The following is a 22,535-nucleotide window of genomic DNA, read 5'->3' on the forward strand; positions in this document are numbered from 1 at the left end:
GTATCCCATCCCAGTTCACCACAGTGAATGTCTCACAACTGAACAGCCACATGACAGGGAATACAAATACTCCGCCCACCATCAGTGACCGGGTCCCCATCGCCTCATGGAGAGTGGCCAACTCCACAGTCCATTCTTACAGTCAGCCTCCTAGGACCACTCATGGCACCAAATGTCTTAGATTGGGTTCCCTAAAGCAGAGCCTGAGACAGGAATTCAAAGCCATGTGACTTGTTGAGGCATGCTCTTTAGGAAAAGTCATTGTGGGAGGGAATGAATCAGGACAGAGAAGGGCAGAGCCAAACACAGATGTAGTCTGGTCAAGTCTAGCCCTGGCCTCATTCACAAAGGGGGGGGTGGTTCTGGAGCATAAACTGAACGTTTCCCCCCACTTGAGGTGAGTGAATCAGCCTTCTGTACCCCATGCCAATCAGTCATTGGCTGGGGGGTGGGGACGGCAGGTAACTCCTGGGTGAGGCAGCTCCCATCACCTGAGGGCAATTCTCGAGTCTCTGGAGAAGAGGGACAGCTGTGAGCTCTCAGCAGCCAAAACTCAGAGCAGCTGGGGGAAGGGTGGGCCAGCAGGCAACAGGGATCTGGGCAGGACACCAGCGTACAACAGACACAAACAACAAGTATTTATTGGGTGTTTATTGTAAGCCAGGCAGTCAACAGAAGCAGGACTTCAGCAGAGCCCAGAAGCACTCTCTCCCTCTCTCTAACACATCAAGTTAACCCTCTTTTCCATGTCATCTTTCTCCCACAACTCCTACCCAGACCTTCCCACAAGGCAGGGCTAACCAGGCCATGTCCTCCCTGCTCCAAATTACCGTTTACTTTCAAATCTAGCTGCAACTCAAATTGAAACTCATTCTATCTGCCATTATCCTAGGGGACAGCCCTCTCTCCGGGCACTGGGAATTGGGACACACACTGCTTGGACCACAATTCTTAATTCAACTTAGTCCAATTCCTTCTCTGGATGCAGCTGCCCTCATTCTTGTGGGTCCACAGTGGTTTGGACTGTTTTCTCTTCTCTGTTCCCCTAAGGTCCCTCTCCCCTCAACTCAAGATGCGACTGACCAACACAGCTTCTTCTCCATTTACAATCTTAACTCCTCTTTCTACTAGCTAACCTTGATGCTAGAATCAAAACAGAACAAAAAGGCAGAGAGGGTTCCATGGAGAAGTTGTAAATCGAATAAGGCAGCAGGAATGCATACCATCCAGCCTCCGAATCCCAATTTTGCCAAAATATAAATACCTTAAGTCCATTGCTTTTCAAAGGGTTTAATACTCCAGATGGGAACAATGACTGAAGTATTCTAGTGGCTGGGGTAATCATTTCTAGAAAAGGCTCATTGCTGAGGTACCAAAACAGATATCATGCCAAAGAGCGCTTTCTCTTTCTGTGTGCTCTTCCCTGACTAGATAAGCTGTCAAACAAGGCAGAAACCACAAAGCTTATTTCTACTGCATTCATGAGGCTTTTCCCAGTGTCAATGTTCTGAAATTCAGATGAAGAACGAGTGCCATCTGAAGGCTTTCCTTCACCCTCCATATCCGCAGGTTCTCCTTTGTCTAAAATCTCAAGTATGAAGATGCTAATGAAAGCATTTCTTGACGGGAAAAGCAAACAGATACCTATTTATTGTGCATTCTCCAGTGTTCCTAAGTTCTAACTGAAGATTTCAACATATCTGTAGGTTTGATGGTTAAGTTGGAGAAATGCCTGAAGTTGTTATTACATTCATTACAGGAGTAGAGTTTCTCTTCAGGAAAGTTTCTCTAAAACTGCGGAAGAGCTGTCCTACAATAGAAACATCTATACATTTAAGGTATTTATGGGATCTGTCCTCTCATGACTTCTCAGATGTTTAAAGAGGCTACAACTCCAACTGAAACTCATCCCACATTCTTTACACTGAAAGGGTTTCTCGCCAGTATGGATTCTCTGATGTTGATTAAGATGTGACTTCAGAGTGAAGCCTCGGCCACACTCATTACACTGATGGGACTTCACGTTGGAATAGGTTTTTTGATGTTGTTTTAGGTGGGAACATTGGCCAACATTTTCTCTACATACATCACATTTACGGGTTTTCTCTGCAGTATGAGTTCTGTAATGCTGAATAAGGTCTGAACTGTAACTAAAGGCTTTGCCACATATATCACACTTATACGGCTGCTCTTGTAACTCAATCTTCTTATCTTCAATCACTGTTAAGTTCCAACTATATGCCTCCTCACAAATGCCATTTTTTTCATTTCTCTGACCCATGTGGAGCACCTGATGTTCTATTAGGCTAACATACTGAAAAAAGATTTCTCCACATTCATGGCACTGATGGGATTTCTCTCTAGAGTGGAGTCTCAGATGCCCGGCCAGGTGTGAACGCCTCCCAAAGCCTTTCCCACACTCGTTACACTTAAAGGGTCTCTCCCCACTGTGCACACTCTGATGCTGAACAAGATGGGACCTCACTCTAAACGCTTTCCCACATAAATGACAGGTATAGGGTTTTTCACCAGTGTGGACTCGCTGATGTTGAGTTAGGTGCACACGTTGATTGTAGCTTTTCCCACATTCATCACACTTAAAGGGTTTCTCCCCAGTGTGTATTCGCTGATGTTGAATAAGATGTGCACTCTGAATAAAGCTTTTTCCACATTCGTTACATTTATGTGGTCTCTCTCCTGTGGAAGACTTTTTGTGGACGTATGTGACATCATTGAAATTTATCCTTTTTGAAGAGGGTTGTCCTAGTATCTCTTTCATAGGAATTCCCTGCTTTCTATCCAACTTGCCTTGGTGTTCATGGCCTTCTCCAAAATCTTGACCTTGAGAAACATCTCTTTGGATTTTTCCTGAGAGTTCTATGTCTGCTTCTGAAAATTCTGAAATTTTCTTCTTAACATTCAATTTTGTATTCTTACTTCTTTTGTCATTGCCTGGAAAAATAAAGAGGAAATGCAACTGTCATCAGTTCTTTTACAGAAGAAAAATAAACTGTCAGGAAAGAGGATAATCAGATGAAACTATGATGCAACAGGAGTAACAAAGGGGGCTACATGTATTTACTTGATGCCGACAGGAACAAAAAGAACCTTTTGGTATTTGTCCAGTGAAAAAACAAGACTAAGGAGAGGCTTGGGGGCCACCCCGGAGGCACAAGCGGTTAAGCGCGCATGCTCCGCTTCGGCGGCCCAGGGTTCGCAGGTTCGGATCTCAGGCGCGCACTGATGCACCGCTTGTCAAGTCATGCTGTGGCGGGTCCCATATAAAGTAGAGGAAGATGGGTATGGATGTTAGCCCAGGGCCAGTCTTCCTCAGCAAAAAGAAGAGGATTGGCAAAGGATGTTAGCTCAGGGCTGATCTTCCTCACAAAAATAAAAAAAGAAGAGGCTTGATTAGAAAGGTGGTGAGAATGACTGAGGTTAGGCAATCATAGGGATAAGCAAAACACTTTTATTATATAGGAAGGAGAGAAAGGAGTTCTGAATTGGGAGTTGAAATGTGGAGGGGATCATTACCCCAACATGAGTTAGGCAGACAGAATGAGATAGATCAGAAATACACAATTGGGTGGTCAGAAATGACATAAAGTGGAAGAATGGGAAGGAAGCAAAGGATTATGAAGGGGCTATGGAGTTGGAAGAATACCTGATTAGGAGCTAAGAAAAAAAAGAAATGAGCCAGTAAAAATATCGTCAAGAGGACGGGTAATGTATCAATTCCCGCTCTCTTCACGCTTAGTCAACACTCTAGCTTCAGTTTCCTGCCCACAGCACCCGATACTTCTCCTTTGGGAATGCTCATCACCTTCAGTATCTGCTACTCCCACCAGACCATCAGCTCCACGAGGGCATGAACTGTATCTGTTCTGTTTACTGCTGCATCCCAAGAACTTAGCACTAGAGGCTCTCAATAAATACCGCTGGATGAGCACACAAGGTATTCCTCCTTTGATCAAAAAACATGGAGGGAGGGAGGTCATAAGAACAATTAGTTAATAACTTGTCATAAGAACAATTGCTGGGAAGATATAAAAGAAAAGATACTATTTTAAAGCAATTGCTTTCCAAATCCAGAGTGCTATTGGATGCACTTCCCTAATGAGGCAGCCACCAAGTAGAATGGGGTAGAACTGGCTGAGGAGACAGCTCAGCTCAACCCAGAACTTTAAAGACACTATGAACTCGGGCCGGCCCCATGGCTCAGCGGTTAAGTGCGCGTGCTCCGCTGCTGGCGGCCTGGGTTCGGATCCCGGGCGCACACGGACGCACCGCTTCTCTGGCCATGCTGAGGCCACGTCCCACATACAGCAACTAGAAGGATGTGCAGCTATGACATACAACAATCTGCTGGGGCTTTGGGGGGAAAAATAAATAAATAAATAAAATCTTTAAAGACACTATGAACTTCATAAACTTCTATCCCAAGATGGAAGAGGTGTCAGTGGCGGTGAACATGAATGACAAGTAGCTGGGCTTGGGGACATCAAAGGCATAATTTAAAAATAAAAACTTTGGCCAGTCTTAGAATTTTCTGAAGAATATAAATAAGAGCCTTTAAGTTCACAGCAACAGTTTACGGTGATCTCATCCTTATACAAATCACTTGAACGGATAAAAAAATAAGTAAACAAGTAGGAAAATTACTCAAACTTATTCATAACCAAATTACCGAAAATGGATATAGCAAAGAATTCTCTTCTGCTTACTCTATTTGTTAAAAAAATTTTTGATAACCCTGGAAGAAATTTAGTACAACTGAACTCTCATGTGTGGTATGATTGTTTTAGAAAGCAATTTGGCTATATGTATCAAGAGCCATAAAAATGTTTTTGGCTTTTGTCATCCACTAATCCCACTTCTGGGCATCTACTATAAGGAAATAATTCTAAATACATATAGAAAAAGGCATACACTCAGTTATGAGGAAAAAAGAGAGAAAATTAGAAGTTCAACTGGCAAATAGTTGAGTAAATTATGATGTCTCCACACAATGGCAGGTTGTCAAAAATGAAAAACAGGAGGGCAGAGCAACACCGGAAAATGTGTATGTCTAATATTTAATTGTACCCTCTGAGTACACATATATAAAAATAGGCTTATGAAGAAAAGACAGAAGGAAATACACTAAATAATAATAATTCTACTAGTTGGGATGGTGGGATTATGGATAATCTTTTTTTCTCCCACTTTCTTTCCTCCAAACTTCCTGTTCTATTATTTTATCATTTACAATAAGTGAAATAACTAAATTAGGAAAAGGGAGAAGAGGGAAAGAAGCATGTAAGAGAGCCAAAATCCTCATTTACTACAAATGAAGTCAATAAATAACGTCTAAAATTGATGAGTCCAGCAACAGCAGAATTATTTAAAAATATGGAATTATCAGAAGAAACAGGTAAGAGCTGAAAACAGGTATCTCTGGGGAAAGGGAAGTTGTGGGGATGGTAGAGAGGGCATAGGGTTTTGCCTACTAATTTGACAATGAGTTAAAGTATAAATAATAATAATGAAATAAACTATAATCTTTGCCCCTTCCTACTGCTCCCAGTATCACAATCCATCTGTCCTATTGTTCTAATAAGATAAGTTCTGCCCCCATTTATTCTCCGAATACAAACTCCTAACACATACATCTTTGGGCTTTCTCTCTGAAGTGGCGCTTCAGGTGCTCAATCAGATGGGAGTGCCGGCTGAAGTTTTTCCCACACTCGGTGCATCCATAGGGTCTCTCTCCACTGTGCACGCTGTGATGCTGGACAAGGTGGGAGCTCACACGGAAGGCTTTTCCGCACACCTGACACTTATAGGGTTTTTCACCAGTATGGACTCGCTGATGCTGAGTAAGGTGCACACGCTGATTATAGCTTTTCCCACATTCACCACACTTGAATGGTTTTTCTCCAGTGTGGATTCGCCGATGTTGAATGAAGTTTGAGGCTTGAAGGAAAAATTTACCACAATCGTTACATTTGTGACCTCTCTCGCCGTTTGTGTTTTGCTTACGATTAATGTCTGTGATGGCACCAATATCTCTTTTCTGGGAAGGGCTCTGCCTTGATTTCCCCACAGTGGGGTTTACCTGCCACCTTTCTACCATGCCATGAAGGTCACTAACTTCTCCAAATTCTTGACTCTGGGGAACATTTCTTTCAGTGCCTCCTGATGTCATCCAGTGTGATTCGGCTTCATCAGAAATCTGCTTTACTATGAGTTCCATATTGTCATTCCTGGACTCATAATCTGAAATAATACAAGGAAAAGGGAAAATTAGCTATTCCCTGCATTAGAAGAAAGAAAATGACTGAGGGATATGGGATAATTAAATGAAACCAACATGTGCTAGCAACACATGACTTTGCAAAGTCATTTGTAAAATGACTTGACAATATAGGGATGGGATAAAGAATATTTAAGCAGGAAACTGAGACAGGTTAGGAAGAAAGAGCTGGCAAGAATGGTTCAAAGGGATGAGACTGGGAGAGCAGTTATTCTATTTAATGAAGATGATAACCTCTTGGTATGGTACTTACATACAGTACCTGTTTGTGAATACCTGTACAATATTAACTATTCTTAATAAAATTTGTTAATGGGTTATGCAGCTAACCCAGTCTTCACCTTCCTCTTCCTGTTTGTTCAGAGCCTAGAGAAGAGGATCCTTCTAGCTTTTAAATCCCCAAAGAATCTCAGTATGGTATGAATTAGTCTAAAGGAAAAAAAGGCATTCTTTCCAAAACCAGAGAACCTACCACTGTCAAGAGCTAGCTTTACAGTCAACAGTCATTGACGAATACAGATGTTTAAGAGACTGCATTCAGCTCCCTGTGTAATTGGATTGGCAACATATATTTCACTCAAAACACGTTTAATGTGGTTTGCAGAGACAAATCTTCAGTAATTAACAAAAAATAGGGAATATTATTTTTTAAATGCTAGAGAGATAGATCATGGCCTACTGAGAACTTTCTAATAAAATTTTTTTGTAACCTAATAACAGTAATAAGAGCTAACATTTGCTGAGTGTGTACTGCGGACAAGGCACTACACCCCTAAGTGCTTTACAATTTCGTGGCATTTAATCCTTACAATGACCCTTTGAGGCAGATACTATTACTATCCTTTTTTGAGAAGTTATAATTCTTGTACCATGAAGACAACTCCGATTTTAATTTATAACTATTTTTAGTTAATTCTCCTCCTAAAAAGACATTTTAATAGTGGAAACAAAAAACCATATAAACAAAAAAGTCCTCTCACAAAATGAGACTTTTTACATGTTTTTTCCTCCCCCATTTAACTAGGCAAGTAATCTCAGCTACCAGGGTACTTTTCTCTGTGATCACACCTACTTATGCTCACATGTTTTAAACTTATTAGAATTCTCTCCCATTCGACAAGTCAAACAAACTCGTGGCTTTCTTTTCCTGGGGGTGAATTTGAAAAAAAATCAGATTAGCCCAGTGCACCTCTTTGGGGCCATTAACAACTGCCCTCTCCCAGAGAAGGCGATGACACAAGTCGTTATACCAGTCGGCTTACAGGTTTGCTTCGTTCCCCTTTCCCCGCCTCTTCTCCACGTACATGACAAGCTTTCTGCTGATTCTCCTGGTTAATTTGTATATTTGACAGAGAACTGTGCTCCTTGCTCAATGCTATGCCCAGCTACTTAGTAATGCAGTGTGTGTGTTGGGGGGGCAGGGATAAAAATCCCAATCAGGCAGATTCGGTGCTTTACAAATTCACGCTCTTCAATCTCACCATGTCCTGTCTGGCTTTCTACGTTTCTACGGTTGGCTAGTTTCCCTACTTATTTTTCTCAGCAGCTACATCAAAACATGTCCATCATGATCTCCAAGACATATCATTATATTTAAAAATAGAATAGTGTGTATGGTATGCTATTTTTGCATGAACTTCCATATACACAGAATATGTCTAGTGATACAGTCAAGAAACTGGTAACAGTCACTGCCTCTGTGAAGGACTAGGAGACTGAGGACCAGGGACAGGTGACTCACTTTTCCCTTTATACCCATTTACACTATTTCAGTATTTTTTACTATGTGCATGCATGACCTTTTTAAAACCAAAGTTCTCCACTGCACTCAAACCTCTACTCCACGCCCTGTTCCATCACCTGCTCACTCCCAACACGTGACTTGTCTCCTATTTCAGGGAAAGTCAAAGCTATCCAGTCAAGAACTTGAACATCCTACAACCACAAACTTGCTAGCAGCCTTATTCTTTCATCCTCCCCTTGTCTCATAGTGGAAGAGGTCAATCTCTCTAATCAAGGTCCATCCTTCCTCCTGGACCCTGGATCTCACCATGCTGTCCTGTTTCCCAGGGACCTCCCTACATCAATTATCCACTCTTCCTTGCCCCAATATTTCAAACTCACTCCCTACTAGCTCTTTTCCAGTAGCATTTAAGTACACTTAAAACTTCTCCCACCAAAAAAAAAAAACAGAACACAGAGAAATAATCCATCCATCTAAGCCACGTACTCTTTCAGTGACCAGCTCCCTCTGCCCCTTCACAGACAAAGTTCTTGAACATTTATCTACAAGAGCTTTCTCAAATTTCCTCTCCTTTGCAATCTTCAATGAAACTGTCTCTTGTTCCCAAACATCCCAGTCACTCCATGGAAACAGCTGTTTCCAAGATTCCTTTATTTATTTTTTAAAATCTCATTTCTAAATCTGATGGATACTTTTCAAATCTTGACCTTTTCTGATACTATTAGGAACCCATAGGCATGAAAATTATCCAATGTGGCCTTCCCTGAGAAGTTAAGGAGGCAGAAACCACTGAACATATATAGAAGAGTATACTGAAGATGACGTAATGAAGAGATGGATAATGAGAAAAAAAAATCAGAAAGTAAGAATTTAAAACTGCTTGGAGAATGGTAGAGAAAAGAACTGTGCCAATGGCCAACAGGCACATGAAAAGATGTTCAACGTCACTAATTATTAGGGAAATTAAATCAAAACTACAATGAGATATCACCTCACACCCATCAGAATGGCTATTATTAAAAAGGCAAGAAATAACAAGTGTTAGAGAAGATGTAGAGAATGGGGAAACCTCATACACTGCTGGTGGGAATGCAAACTGGTGCAGCCACTATGGAAAACAGTATGGAGAGTCCTCAAAAATTAAAAATAGAACTACCAGATCCAGCTATTCCACTTCTGTGTATTTATCCAAAGAATACAAAAATACTAATTCAAAAAGATATATGCACCCCTATGTTCATTGCAGCATTATTTATAATAGTCAAGATATGGAAACAACCTAGATGCCCATCAACAGATGACTGGATAAAGAAGATGTGGTGTATATATAGACAGTGGACTATTACTCAGCCATAAAAAAGATGAAACCTTGCCATTTGCAACGTGAATGGACTTTGAGGGTATTATGCTAAGGGAAACAAGTCAGATGGAGAAAGACAAATACCGTATGACTTCACTCATATGTGGTAGATAAAAAACAACAACAAACACAGATAAGGAGAACAGATTGGTGGTTACCAGAAAGAATGGAGGTAGAGGTAGGGCAAAAGGGATAAAGGGGGACATTTGTACAGTGACAGATGGAAACTAGACTTTTGGTGGTGAACACAGTGCAGTGTATATAGAAGTCAAAATATAATGATGTACATTTGAAATCTATATAATGTTATAAACCAGTGTTAACTCAATAAAAAAAAAAAAACTGTGCCAATAACCTCCAACTCTGAAACCCATTAAACACCCGTAAATTGAAAAATATAAAACAATATTAATAGACTCAAATTAGACAAGTCAGGTATTTGAAATTCAAAAAGAAGAAAATAAAAAGATGTGCATGAAATATGATATTTATACTATATAAATAATTCCTTGAGATGAAAGACCACCACTAAGATCCTAATAGATAAACAAGCAGAGGGCATGCACAAGTAAATCAAAGAAAAGGAAATACAAATGCATGTCAATTAGTAAAAGAAATGGAAAATTTAAAAGAGCAGCGGTCAATTTTACTTTTTAAATAAAAGCCTATGAGTGAACTAAAATCTTCAGACAATGTAAATTGGTAGAACGCTTTTCAACAGAGATTTGGCATTACACGTGTGTTTCACCTAAAGTCTGCCAGCGTGCTTGACAGACAGGGGTTCTTCTAAAAGAATTCATTCAAAAGAAGCTAAAAGCTATAAGCTCCAAAATGTTTGCCACAGTGCTGAGATTTTAATAAACACTCCAGGCAATACAATCGAATATGTATTAGTTTCCAGGATCATAAGTTAGTTAAAAATAGGTTCAAAACCTCATTTGGGGCAAAAAATCCAAGAAGGGATATGACATGTAAAATGTCGACACCAATAAGGCAAATATCATCAAACACGTATGAGTGATCTGAGAATGGTAATGGAGTGAATAACTAGCCATCCATGCATCAGAGGAAAGGGAAAGAATTAATGCTATTGAGATAGACTGTAATAACTCCTATAATGAACGGTTATTCAGCCAAGTCTGAGATGCTTTCACAAATGGGAATTACTCAGTTAAGAATTATTCAATTCATCAAGGAATACAGTACCATGACTGTGGAATTTATGAAAATCCAAACCTGTTAGTTTCAGGCTCTTTTATTTTAAAGTGGTAAAAAGATAACATTTGCTGGATTGCAAATACTATCCCCCAACCATTATCAGTCTTCAATCATACCCTTATTATGATAAAAATAATCAGAATAAGCTGAATAAGAAAAAAAAGCGAAGGCTGATTTACTTTCACAGAAAAAAATAAGCAAAGTCATAGCAATTAAAACATACATGCTTTTATAGGATGTGGTAGAAATACTCTTTATAACAAAATTTAGATGTCCTAATCCATGCAGATGAAATAATTCTTACCCACGGAAGTAATACTCCCATAATTCTCCTTCCTGTCATCCCTACAGAGGGACTTCTGGGACTGGTCCAAATGTCCCCATTCCTCCAGGATGAAGGACACAGCCACATCAGCCACATCTTCAATTTTCACCAACTTCTGAAACATGAGATCTCCACTAAATTCCCATTTCCTATGTTCAAATTTGGAGTAGGGGGAAGAACTGGGAGCATTACAGAAAGAAACAGGGGAGGGACTATGCTTCAGAGAGGATGGGAGGGAAGGTACTGGGGAGAACGGAAAAAGACACTGAAGTACAAACCCAAGATGGGCCTGGTCTCTGGTGAAAGAGACAGAACTCCTAACAAAGATTCAGGATTAAGGCAGCTACTTGTCCAAGAACAGACATGGGTCCTCACTGTGGGCAGGGATGTCAGCTCACCTGGGACCCAGCTGAGAGAAGTGAGGTTGTCAACTCCTGGCTGTCCTTCAGGGGAAGAGAAGGAACTTGGAGAGCAGGAAGGGCTGAGGGGGGAGAAAAAGAGGTGTCAGTGAGAATATCTCTGCCCAGTTCCAATTGCCACCATGTTCCACTTTTGCTCAAGAATCCACAATGGGGCCCTGCGGCATCAAGGCCAAATTCTTCTGCTTGGCTCTCAAGACCCTCTACATTCTGGCCCCTCTCACACCTATGCTACACTCACACTTCTCAAAAACTAGACTCCCTACTTCGGTCAGGCTAATCCCTGCTGCTGACCTCAGATTGTGTCATCTCCTGCAAAGGATGCACTGTGCTCTGCCAATCAAACCTAACCCTCTCAAAGAATACCCAAAGTCCCACATCTTTCATGAAGCTGAAGCACTGCCTAGAGCCCAGGGCTTCTCAAGCTTTAATGTGCAAACAAATCACCTGGGGGCTTGGTACAGGGTAGATTCTGGCTCAGTAGTCAGGGGTGGCCTCCATATTTTGCATTTCTTTTTTTTTGTGAGATCAGCCCTGTGCTAACATCTGCCAATCCTTTTTTTTTTTTTTTTTTTGCTGAGGAAGACTGGCCCTGGGCTAACATCCGTGCCCATCTTCCTCCACTTTATATGGGATGCCGCCACAGCATGGCCTGACAAGCGGTGCGTAGGTGCGCGCCCAGGATCCAAACTGGCGAACCCCGGGCCGCCGCAGCGAAGCGCGCACACTTAACCGCTTGTGCCACCGGGCCGGCCCTGGTAGTTTGCATTTCTAAGAAGCTTCCAGGTGATGCTGCTGCTGCTGCTCCCTGGACCACATTTTGATTAGCAAGCCCTTAGTCCACATTCTCTCCCTTCAAGGAATTACCATGGTTGGTTTTTAGTCAGGCATTTAGTACGTATTAAGTCTACTCTGTGTGTTATAAGAATAGGCAGATAAAACAATTCTTGCCTTCAAAAACTTCACTGTCTAACGGGGAGGGCAGATATGCAAGCTGTTCCTACTTCCAGCTCAGGGTAAAGACTACTATAACTGAAATTCACCCAAGTTCCCATAAGAACACAGAGGCAGGGCACCTACAGAGTGGAGAAGGGGAGGCAGAGCATCAGGAAAGCCTTTCGACGGGCAGTGACTCTGGGAAGTAGGGGTAAGGTGGGGCAGGGATGAGGGTACTTTCCAAGCAGAACGAATCAAGTGTGCAACACCTAGAGGGTCTGATCTCTAGAGGCTGGTGACCATCTGACCCTCTGCTGTCACCTCTGCGTGTTCTTTGCCCAAGATTCATGGTGCATCTAGCTCTCACTGTCTATGTGTGCCCTGACTTGGACAGTTCCACTTGGTATTAATCTTTAACCTGACAGTTTAGATCTTGCTATGGCTTCCCCAGTCCTGGAGATATATGTGCACATGCAGCCTGCTTGTTTCCCAGGACTAGGAAGTAATGAGCAATGACACAAAAAGTAGGAAACAACAGTTAGAGATGAAAGCCAAAAACAGAGACAGGATGTGAAACCAGAAGTGTGGCTGAAGAGTCAAAAGGGGACTCGAAGAAAGCGATGAATCTAGGGGCCGGCCCCCTGGCGTAGTGGTTAAGTACACGCGCTCTGCTGCTGGAGGCCCGGGTTCGGATCCCAGGTGCGCACCGACTCACCGCTTGTCAGTCCATGCTGTGGTGGCATCCCACATAAAGTGGAGGAAGATAGGTATGGATGTTAGCCCAGGGCCAGTCTTCCTCAGCAAAAAAAAAGAAAGAAGAGAATTGGCATGGATGTTAGCTCAGGGCTGATCTTCCTCACAAAAAAAAGAAAGGGATGAATCTAGTCTCTATCTAAGCAAACAGTAATTTTGTTGGAATAAAGAAACTTACTAGGTCTGGCTACCAGGGCAGAGAAGAGAAGCAGCACATAGGAAGAGAAGAAAAGAGCAGCTTGATCTGAGGAGACTCTGAGAGTGAACGGAGGATGACAGTGATTTAGGGAGGGCAGGATTCTGTGCTGGGAGAACCTGGTGGGAAAGCAAAGCCAGGACAGCTCAGATTGGGGTAAAAGTATAGGCTTGGAGCCAGACTCCTTGGGCTAAAATCCCAGCACTGTCACTTAATAGCTTTGTGACCTTGGACAAATTACTTAACTTTTCTAGGCCTCAGCTTCTTAATTGCTGACATTTTTTAATATTAGAAATTATCCTGATATTAATAGGATAACAATAGTATCTATTCCATTAGGTTAGTGTGAGCATTAACCCTTGCTATGCCAACTAGGTCTATGTGACATAATTTTGGGTTTTGGGTTTCTTTTTGGAATAGTTTTAACTATTTTTAAAGACCAGTATTACTTGACTTTTACTCTTTTAGAGGTTTTCTGAAGAACAAAAAGAAAACATTTTAGTATTACTAAAAATAGAATAAAACTCATTCTATCTTGTAATTTCTATATGGATCCCATGGACCCTTTTACAAATCTAGGAAACATTTTGGGACCTGAGTGATCTTATTTTCTCTTGTATCTTGAAACATTTTTCTATTTCATCATCCTAGGAATTATTTCACTTATACTAATCATTATTCATTAATTATTACCAATGATACCACAAAAGACTAAAAAAATAAGAAAACGGGAGAATAAAGGAAATATTGAGGATCATACACTAGTGCAATAAATCACCATTCTTCACTATTCTCAAAGTATGGAATGCACCACCCAGAGGGCTGCATCATCTTCAAGAAGGCATAAGACTATTGACATCTGCTTTTAGCTTTCATTAAGCATAGTTAAGAATTCAGAATTTTCCATTTTCCACCCATATCAGCAAAGAGAAGGAAATCTGCAGTGGAAGATGTTTCACTATTATTAGATGAATGAGAAGATGGTGTAGAGAGACAGAGAGCAACACACTCTCTAATGATAATGATGAAACTGCAAGTCTAAGGGAAATCTAAGAATGAATCTACAAATGATAGTATCCTAGATGAATTTTCTCAAACACAAGAATCAGTGATGAACACTGTCTTGCTTATTTTCAAAAGGAAATATAATATTCTCATCCAGTGAGTCATTCAATAGGAAGGACTTCATCACGCAATATTTTGCAACAAGATTCTGGACCATCTCATTTTGCTAAAAGAACAGCATTCATTTTGCTGAAGTGACAGTATGCGTTCATCTTTTATGATGTTTGTATTATCAAAATGTACTTCATAGAAAGAGGCTTAATTCTTATTAAAATTTCTTTAAAAATTATTTTTCACTATCCTTTGATTCTTCTGCAAATCATTCATAAAATGAGTTAAAAACATAAAAAAAACCTTAGAAGGATCCATTGGCCCCAGACAGTAGATGGTGAGGGTTAAATGACTTCATACAGGTAAAGCCCAAGAACAGCTCCTGACGCATAGTAAGCACCACTAAGTAACAGCTGCTGCTGCTGCCCCTGCTTTTGTTATCATCACCACAGGGCAGGAAAGCTGGAAACGGTCAGAGCCATGGGGCATGTCAAGTGAAAGACCTGACCACTAAGGGGAGCCTAAAAGAAAGCCTGCGGCCAAACAGGAAAAGCAAGTTCACAGCTCCTTATCCACAATTCTGACATCCCAAAGGTCTCAATACCAAAGGGTTTCTTTCATTAAGTTAGACACTGAACTAATCTGACTGCAAAAGCTGACCTGATGTGACACCACTTAAAGTTATTTAAATCCACTTACTGAAAATATGCATACATTTCACCGCTGAAATACTAATTGTGTGTGATTACAGGGTACCACCTCAAATCCTGCTGGTGGTGTAATGTATGGACTATAAATCATGTTGTCTTACTAAACCTGAAAAATTCTGAATTCTAAAATATACCTGATAGGGGCCGACCCCAGTGGCCTAGTGGTTAAGTTTGGTGTGCTCCACTTCAGCAGCCTGGGTTCAGTTCCTGAGTGTGGACCTACACCACTTGTCAGTGGCCATGCTGTGGCAGCAGCCCACATAGAACGTAGAGGAAAACTGGCAACTGATATTAGCTCAGGGAAGATCTTCCTCCACAAAAAAAAAAAACAAAAACAAAAACAAAAAAAAACAGTGGGTGACAGCCCAGTGGTATAGTGGTTAAGTTCGCATGCTCTGCTTCAGCAGCCCAGGGTTTGAGGGTTCGGATCCCAGGCACAGACCTACACACCACTCATCAAGCCATGCTGTGGAGGCATCCCACATACAAAATAGAGGAAGATTGGCACAGATGTTAGCTCAGGGCCAATCTTTCCCACAAAAAAATAAAAATAAAAATAAATAAAATATATCCAATAGCAAGAGTTTCTGATTGGGGATTACAGACTTGGACACATATCATCGTAAATAAGACACTCAGCTGTTCAGTTTTCCTTGATGTATCTAATACAGATTAATAAAATTATGAGAGAGAGGGAGGGAAGGAGATAAAAAGCAAATGCTCTCAAGGTCATTGTGAAGCACTGCTTCAAACAAGATTTCAAGGTGAATGACTGAGCAGCCAGAATTGAATGCAATTAGGAATTGGAGAGCTTTTTTTTTTACATAAGCATTAAGACACCAAAATCTATGAGGCAGAGTTGGAAACTGTTGCAAACAATTGTGACACTTTTGTAAAAGATCTTTGTAGATCTTTTTTTTTCGATCAACCCTGAGCTAACATCCATGCCAATCCTCCTCTTTTTGCTGAGGAAGACTGGCCCTGGGCTAACATCCGTGCCGATCTTCCTCCATTTTATGTGGGACGCCGCCACAGCATGGCCTGACAAGCAGTGCATCGGTGCGCACCCGGGATCTGAACCCGGGCCACCAGCAGCAGAGTGCGCGCACTTAACTGCTACGCCACAGGGCCGGCCCCAATTTTTGTAGATCTTTTAACAGTGCCTGTACTTACAACTGTCATCATCTGCATTATAGCTTCTGAATAGAACTGTGGTACAGTTTCTAGCCATCCTATAAGTGGATCTCTCTCTCAACCCCAGGGACTCAATTCCAGGTCCTCAGCCATTCTCATGCTCCCGATGCTGCCAGTGCAGAGAAACCGCCCAGCCCAAGTTTCTCTCTTACAGATACTGCTTACCCATGTGGCCAGGGTACCCACTCTCGAGCCACATCTGCTCCACTGAATCACAGATCCTCACCATTTTCCTCCAGAAGATGAGGCTTCTGTGGCTCTTGTTCAGGCTGGGGGTCCACGGACAGGAGCTGGTGACTGAAGGACTCCTGCACAGCTCCAGGTGGCACCATCTTCTGAGGAAGGACTTCAGGACATGCCACAATCTAACAACCACAACCACACCAATCAGCATAGTTAGAGAGAAGGCTATGAAAGAATCCAGTAAGTTCACGTTATTCCTTCATTCATTCCTTTGCCAAATATTTAATGTGTGTCTACAATGAGCCAGGTGCTGATTATACAGTGGCTTAATAAACACGGTTTACATCTAGTTGGAGAAGACTTCCATTAAACATATCAACACAAAAATAAAGACATAATTACAAACCATGTTATATGTTAGGAGATGAAGGTGGTGCCATGAGACAGAACAGATGAGACTTACTTTATATTGCCTGGCTGAGGAAGGCTTTTCTGAGGAAGCATCACTTAAGTAAACAACTAAAGGATGAAAGAAGCCAGCCAGGAGAAAAGAAGTGTCCCAGGCAGAGAGAACAACATAAACAAAGACCCTCAGGCAGAAACTGGGTGTTTGGTACAGTCAAGGAACTATAAGAAGGCCAGTGTGGGACAAGTTTAGTGAAGAGGGGAGAGAGGTGAGAAAGGACATTAGAAAGGTCGATATAGGACTCAGGAAGCCACACTCGGCTCCCTGGCAGACCAGGTTCAAGTAGGACAGACCAACACCAAGACCTGAGCTAGTTCATGTCCGGCATGCTACAGTTCTCCACCGTTCTGTTGTTGGCTCTTGCTCAACCCTAGGCTCTGCCACAACCAGTCTCTAGAATCTGCCTATTCTGGAAGGTACTAGCTCAGTAGCACCCTAGCAGGTAATAAGAACCTGCATTGAGATAGAACTGCCATTCTCCCTCTCCTCCTCGCTTATGTTTCAAAGCACTTTAAATTTTAACCCTCCTAGTACTGGCAAAATATGGCACAGGAGTTACATTAAGAGGCAGCTGCAGAAGAGGTGTGGCAAATAGCACTCTGCATGGAAGTCTGTGTGTCCTTGTAGACCAGACCAGAACAAGAGTTAAGATGATGCCAAGTAAGTCAAAGGGCATCTGAGCACCAAAGAAGGAGAGCAGGCCTTGAGGTCCTCTGAGACTAGGACAGAGACACCAAGGAGGAGGGGTAAAGGATAAAGCCCGGGAAACAGGCTTGCCAGAGACAAGAACTGCCTGGAGATACGTTGAAGAACAACGTCGGGGATACAGAAGGCAGGTAGAGAGAAAGACAAACAGAGTTAGCTGTGGAGGCCCTCGGGAAGATCCCCTCTATGGGCCTCAAATCCCTGACTACCACTAAGAAATATTTTCTTCCGTGTCCCTTCCAAAAAGAGGCTGCATATCAAAATCAGAGAGGTAAATGTGTCAGATCTGTTGTAAATCCTCTATTTTAAATATTCCTGTTGTTTTAAACTATGCTTTTGAATATTTATTACTATAAAAAAGTAGCAAAAAGCTTGTCCATTAGCATCTCAAATTAGGTTAACAAAAGGAATAACTGGATGTCACCATGAACCTTCCTGTCCTGACAGAAGTAACAAAAAGGTTCACACACTGCTCTCTGCAGGACAAGCATTCAACACAGCTGCAGGGTCCCTCTGCTGCCCACTTGCATTATGGAGTGAGCTAAACCAGCTAAAGAGCCTGAGGATATTCTGGAATGTTCAAGTACCCCTTACCCAGAGGTGAAGAAGAAAGAGGCTGGTACCTTCCACCGAAGTGCAATGGCTCTAAAGAATGAAGAAAATTCTCTAACTAGCTTCAAACTCTTGTAGACCTAAGACAACGTCATTTTTGTTTCTTTGCTATAAAAAAAAAATTAAAGTTTAAGAGACTGTGGGCCTACAGCAAGAGGAAAGTAGCAGGTCAGGTTACAAATGAGAAAGAAAGGACAAGAAGACATAACACAAAAATATCAATCCTCCCTAAATTAACACATGATTTACAGCAATCCCAACAAAAACACCAACAGGATTTTTGGGGTGCCAGAAACTAAATAAGTAATTCTAAAGTTCATAAAGAAAAAATAAAATATCGAAAAAAAACTTAGAAGGGAGAAGAGTAGTCTTATCAAATACCAAAACATTTTACAGACCTCAAATAATTAAAATACTGATACATGGACAGTAAGATCAAAAAAAACACCAGAAATGGACCAAAACACATGCAGAAATTTGGTACACAATAACGATGGCATTTTAATCAGATAGTTTAAAAAAAAAAAAGAAGTTGCTGGGGCAATTGGATAGACATCTGCAAAAAAAATAAAATTGTAACCATACAAAACACTATACACCAAAATAAATTCTAGATGGAGCAATCATCTAAAAGTGTAAAAAAAAAACCCACAGTGGAGAAAAAACTATGAGAAAAGTTTCTCATAACATTGTAGTGGAGAAGGCCTTTCTAAGTATGGCACAAAACCCAGAAACCATAAAAGATTTTAAACTGATTGCACAAAAATTTTTAAAAACCTGCAAAGCAAAAATCTCCATAAGGAAAAACAAACAACAAACTGGAAAAATAAGACTTGCAACTCAGATGACAGACATACTGCTTATTTTTTCTAATAGGTAAATAATATAAACAGATAATTCACAAAAAAGGGTATATGCATAGCTCTTTAAAATATGTACTGTGGTCAAACTCATTCATAAGAGAAATGCATATTAAAATTGCATAGAAATGAAATATCGCATCTTTCAGATTGGCAATAATCAAAAAGTTTGATAACATCATGTTATCAGGCTGTGGGCAAAAAATTTCTCTCACACATTGCTGTTGGGAATATAAATTGCTATAATCTCTATAGAGGGCAATCTGTCAACAGCTGTCAAAAGTACAAATGCATACAGCCTCTAAGCCAACAATTTGACTCCTACAATTAATAATTAATAATGTACGTAAAAGATATTCATTGCAGCAAAGTTTGTTATAGTAAAAATTCAGAAACAATCTAAAGGAACACTTAAATGGCCTTCAATAGGAGTCAAATAAATTATGGGCAGCCATACAATGGAATAATGCAGTTTCAAAGAGTGAGGCAGCTCTATTTGCACCAACATGGAACAAACCAAGATATAAGAAAAAAGCAAGCGGCAGAAGTGCAATGATTTAAAAACATCTGTTTTTTTAAAAACGTGTCATATACACATAGGCTTATGTATACAGAATACAGTATCTCTCCATAAGGATATACAAATATATGTCACAGTGGTTGCCTCTGGTGAAATCTAGGCAGCTGGGGAATTAAGGGTGGGAGGGAAACTTACTTTTCATTACAACCTTATGTACCTTTTGAATTTTGTATCATGTCATTCAAAAAACAAATACAGTAATTTTAAAATAAATAAAATCGCAGATTGTCTTCTCCAGGTTAACACACTGGATACTGCTTCTCTTTGCTGGAGTGGCAGGAAATCTCCACAGTGTACCTAATCCCAGGAGAACAAAAGAATATGAATGAAGCACCAGACCGCTAAGGATCTCACCCCTGCTCAGCAGTTCCTTAACTCTCTTCCTCTCCTTCCTCATTGCTCTAATGTCTCCTCTTCCACTCACCTGTTGTCTGCGTTCCTCTAGTTCTCTCTGTATATTTTCTACCACAGCCACAGCCTCTTCTCCGCTTTCCGGGTGATGTTCTCTCACCCAAGTCTGGAACTCTTCTGGCAAGATGGTCAGGAACTGCTCCAGCACCAGCAGCTCCAGGATCTGCTCCTTGGTGTGCAGCTCGGGCCTCAGCCACTCACAGCAGAGCACCCGGAGCTGGCTCAGTGCCTCCCTCGGGCCTGATGCCTCATGGTACTGGAAGTGCTTGAAGCGCTGGTAAAACGTCTCAAACACTGGCGGATTGTACTCCTGCATCCAGGTGCAGTCTTCTTCTTCCACTTTCACTATTAGAAGGTCTTGCTCTTGTGAAGTCTCAGCTGGAGGGTCTAAGTCTATACCTTCCCCAGATTCTGTCATTATCATTCCAACTCAGAGGGATGTCTCTCCAGGTTAGCTGTATTACACTGACCAAATTTGTCTCCTGCTCTTTAAGATCTACTGAAGGACGCTTTCATTAGTGTGCAACCTACTGATATATTGAAAATCATTATTAGCAAAGAGATGACAAAGAGATCATCTATACTAAAAATGACCACTCAACAGAGCAATTTCTTTGAAAATATGCACTGCAAGACAGCCATTACTCCAGCCATAAGACAATTACTAAGAGAATATTCCAACATTTAAAAAAATGTAAAGGAGAGCCATAAAAATCTGACATCAGGCCTAACCAAACACAATTTTAGTGATGAAGAACATTAAATGTCATATACATAATAGGACAAGACTTATTAACTAGTCCAGACACAGCTGCTCCTTCTCTCTACAAGCCAAACTTAAGTCAAAACAGGAGTCAAAAACATTACAATGGTCAAAACTGGTCCTGTCCTTCAAGCCACAAGACCTTGACAGACCAACGGGAGACTTCATCGGTCCGGAAGAGAAGTAGGGTTATAAGTACAGATTTGGACCTGGATTCCTGGAAATCGCCCCTGACCCCGAGACACGGGACCGGCCCGGTCAAGGTTAGGGACAGGACCCTCGGCCAGACACAAAGCCCATTCCCTATCCTCAAGGCTTCTGTCCCGGAGAGCTCTCCTGGAAGACCACGCTCCCGCAGCCAAGGCTGGGAAGACGGGTTTCTGCTTACAAACCAAGAAACAACCGAGGCCGACACTTCACAACACTTCCTCGCCGGAAGTAAGCAAGTCCAATCTTTCCCAGTCCAACCAGGTTGGGCCATAAATCCCACCCCCGAGAGCACTTCCGAGGCCTCTCTAGGAATCCCGGAGGTCTTCGCCTCACAGCGGGCGGGAGCTGCCCGCCCAAGGCCCCGCCCCCGGACCAGCCCCCGAGGGGGTATGGACCAATCGGCGGGGGGGGGGGGCTGGCCTGGGCTCCACCTCCCGCAACCGGGCCGTTTCCCGCCCACCGAGCCGCAGGGTCAGCGTCACTAGAAGGGGAAGAAAACCGAGCCACGCTCTTCCCCACCCCACCCCAAAGCCATTTAAAACGGTCCGAGCTCCGCCCCTTTCCTTAGAGTGGGGGCAGAGGGCGGGGCCCCAGGTGTCTAGAGCGGTTGCTAAGGCAACAGTCGCTAGTGTCTCATTGGCCATGGAACTTGCGCTTCCCCACCCCCAACGCTCTGCGCCCCAATTCGAAGTAGGTCCCTACCTCTCTGGAAACCCGCAACCCTCACTTTTCTTTAATTTTGGACCCTTAGGTTTCTTCACCTGAATCCTCGCCACTCCCTGCACCCCGTCTGCAGACACACCCACGTCTTCACCACCGCAGTCAGCTCACGAGGCCGAAACCTCAGACACCAGACCTGCGATCCGCGGGAGCTAGCAACTCCCGAGACTATATCTCCCAGGAAGCCCCGCGCGGGCCACGCCCACCAGCCAATAGGACCGCGGCTCTCTTCGCAGCCTCGGTCTCTCGGGCCTATCAGAATACGGAAGAGCAGGAAGGCGTTTCCTCTAGTGCCTCCGACTGGAAGGATGTGTGTGTCGGAGCTGGTGACCCTCCCGGCTGGTGAGGGTAGGGACGGAAGCCCCGCATCCCTGCGAAGAGAGGGGAGTCGTCTACGCAAGCCTTCTCTAGTAAAGGGGATCCCATCCTTAATAATCTCTCATTGTTATATCCGTTTGCAAAGCTGTTCGACAGGCAGGACAAGAGCCGCTATCGCCACTCTTACACGTCGCGAAAATGAGGCTCGCCGGCTCCACTCTGAATCAAAAGGCGCACATCCTTGGACATTCCGCGAGAGTTATTCTTTAGTGTACGGGATGAATTTTCACTCAAATCAGGGATGGGGTTTTGAGAATATCTTGCTAGCTCTGTGGTCTACCCTATCAGAAAATGCCTTACTATCTCCGAAGAGACTTTTAGCTTAAATTAACACTGCTACATGTTTGGTGCGTTGTAGTAGTTGTATGGTTTCACTTTTTA

General features: G+C 42.3%; 1 protein-coding gene across 7 annotated transcripts; it reads right to left on the reverse strand.

Moving 5' to 3' along the window:
* Positions 1-614: 614 nt before the first annotated feature.
* On the reverse strand, positions 615-21,908 carry ZKSCAN5 (zinc finger with KRAB and SCAN domains 5). 7 transcript variants are annotated; one of them, XM_058569219.1, is made up of 7 exons: positions 21,818-21,908; positions 20,097-20,610; positions 16,493-16,631; positions 11,341-11,423; positions 10,922-11,057; positions 5,650-6,258; positions 615-2,952 (listed from the first exon to the last, which is right to left on the reverse strand). In XM_058569219.1, the coding sequence occupies exons 2-7, from the start codon at positions 20,505-20,507 to the stop codon at positions 1,826-1,828; spliced, it is 2,505 nt and encodes an 834-aa protein (XP_058425202.1). In that variant the 5' UTR covers positions 20,508-20,610; positions 21,818-21,908; the 3' UTR covers positions 615-1,825. The 7 variants fall into 7 exon arrangements, with proteins under 7 accessions (XP_058425202.1, XP_058425199.1, XP_058425201.1 ...); XM_058569216.1 differs by having other exon boundaries at positions 20,097-20,613; XM_058569218.1 differs by lacking the exon at positions 21,818-21,908 and adding an exon at positions 21,759-21,799 and having other exon boundaries at positions 20,097-20,613.
* Positions 21,909-22,535: the final 627 nt, after the last annotated feature.

Source organism: Diceros bicornis, chromosome 26 (assembly GCF_020826845.1).
Source record: "Diceros bicornis minor isolate mBicDic1 chromosome 26, mDicBic1.mat.cur, whole genome shotgun sequence".
Lineage (NCBI taxonomy): Eukaryota > Metazoa > Chordata > Mammalia > Perissodactyla > Rhinocerotidae > Diceros > Diceros bicornis.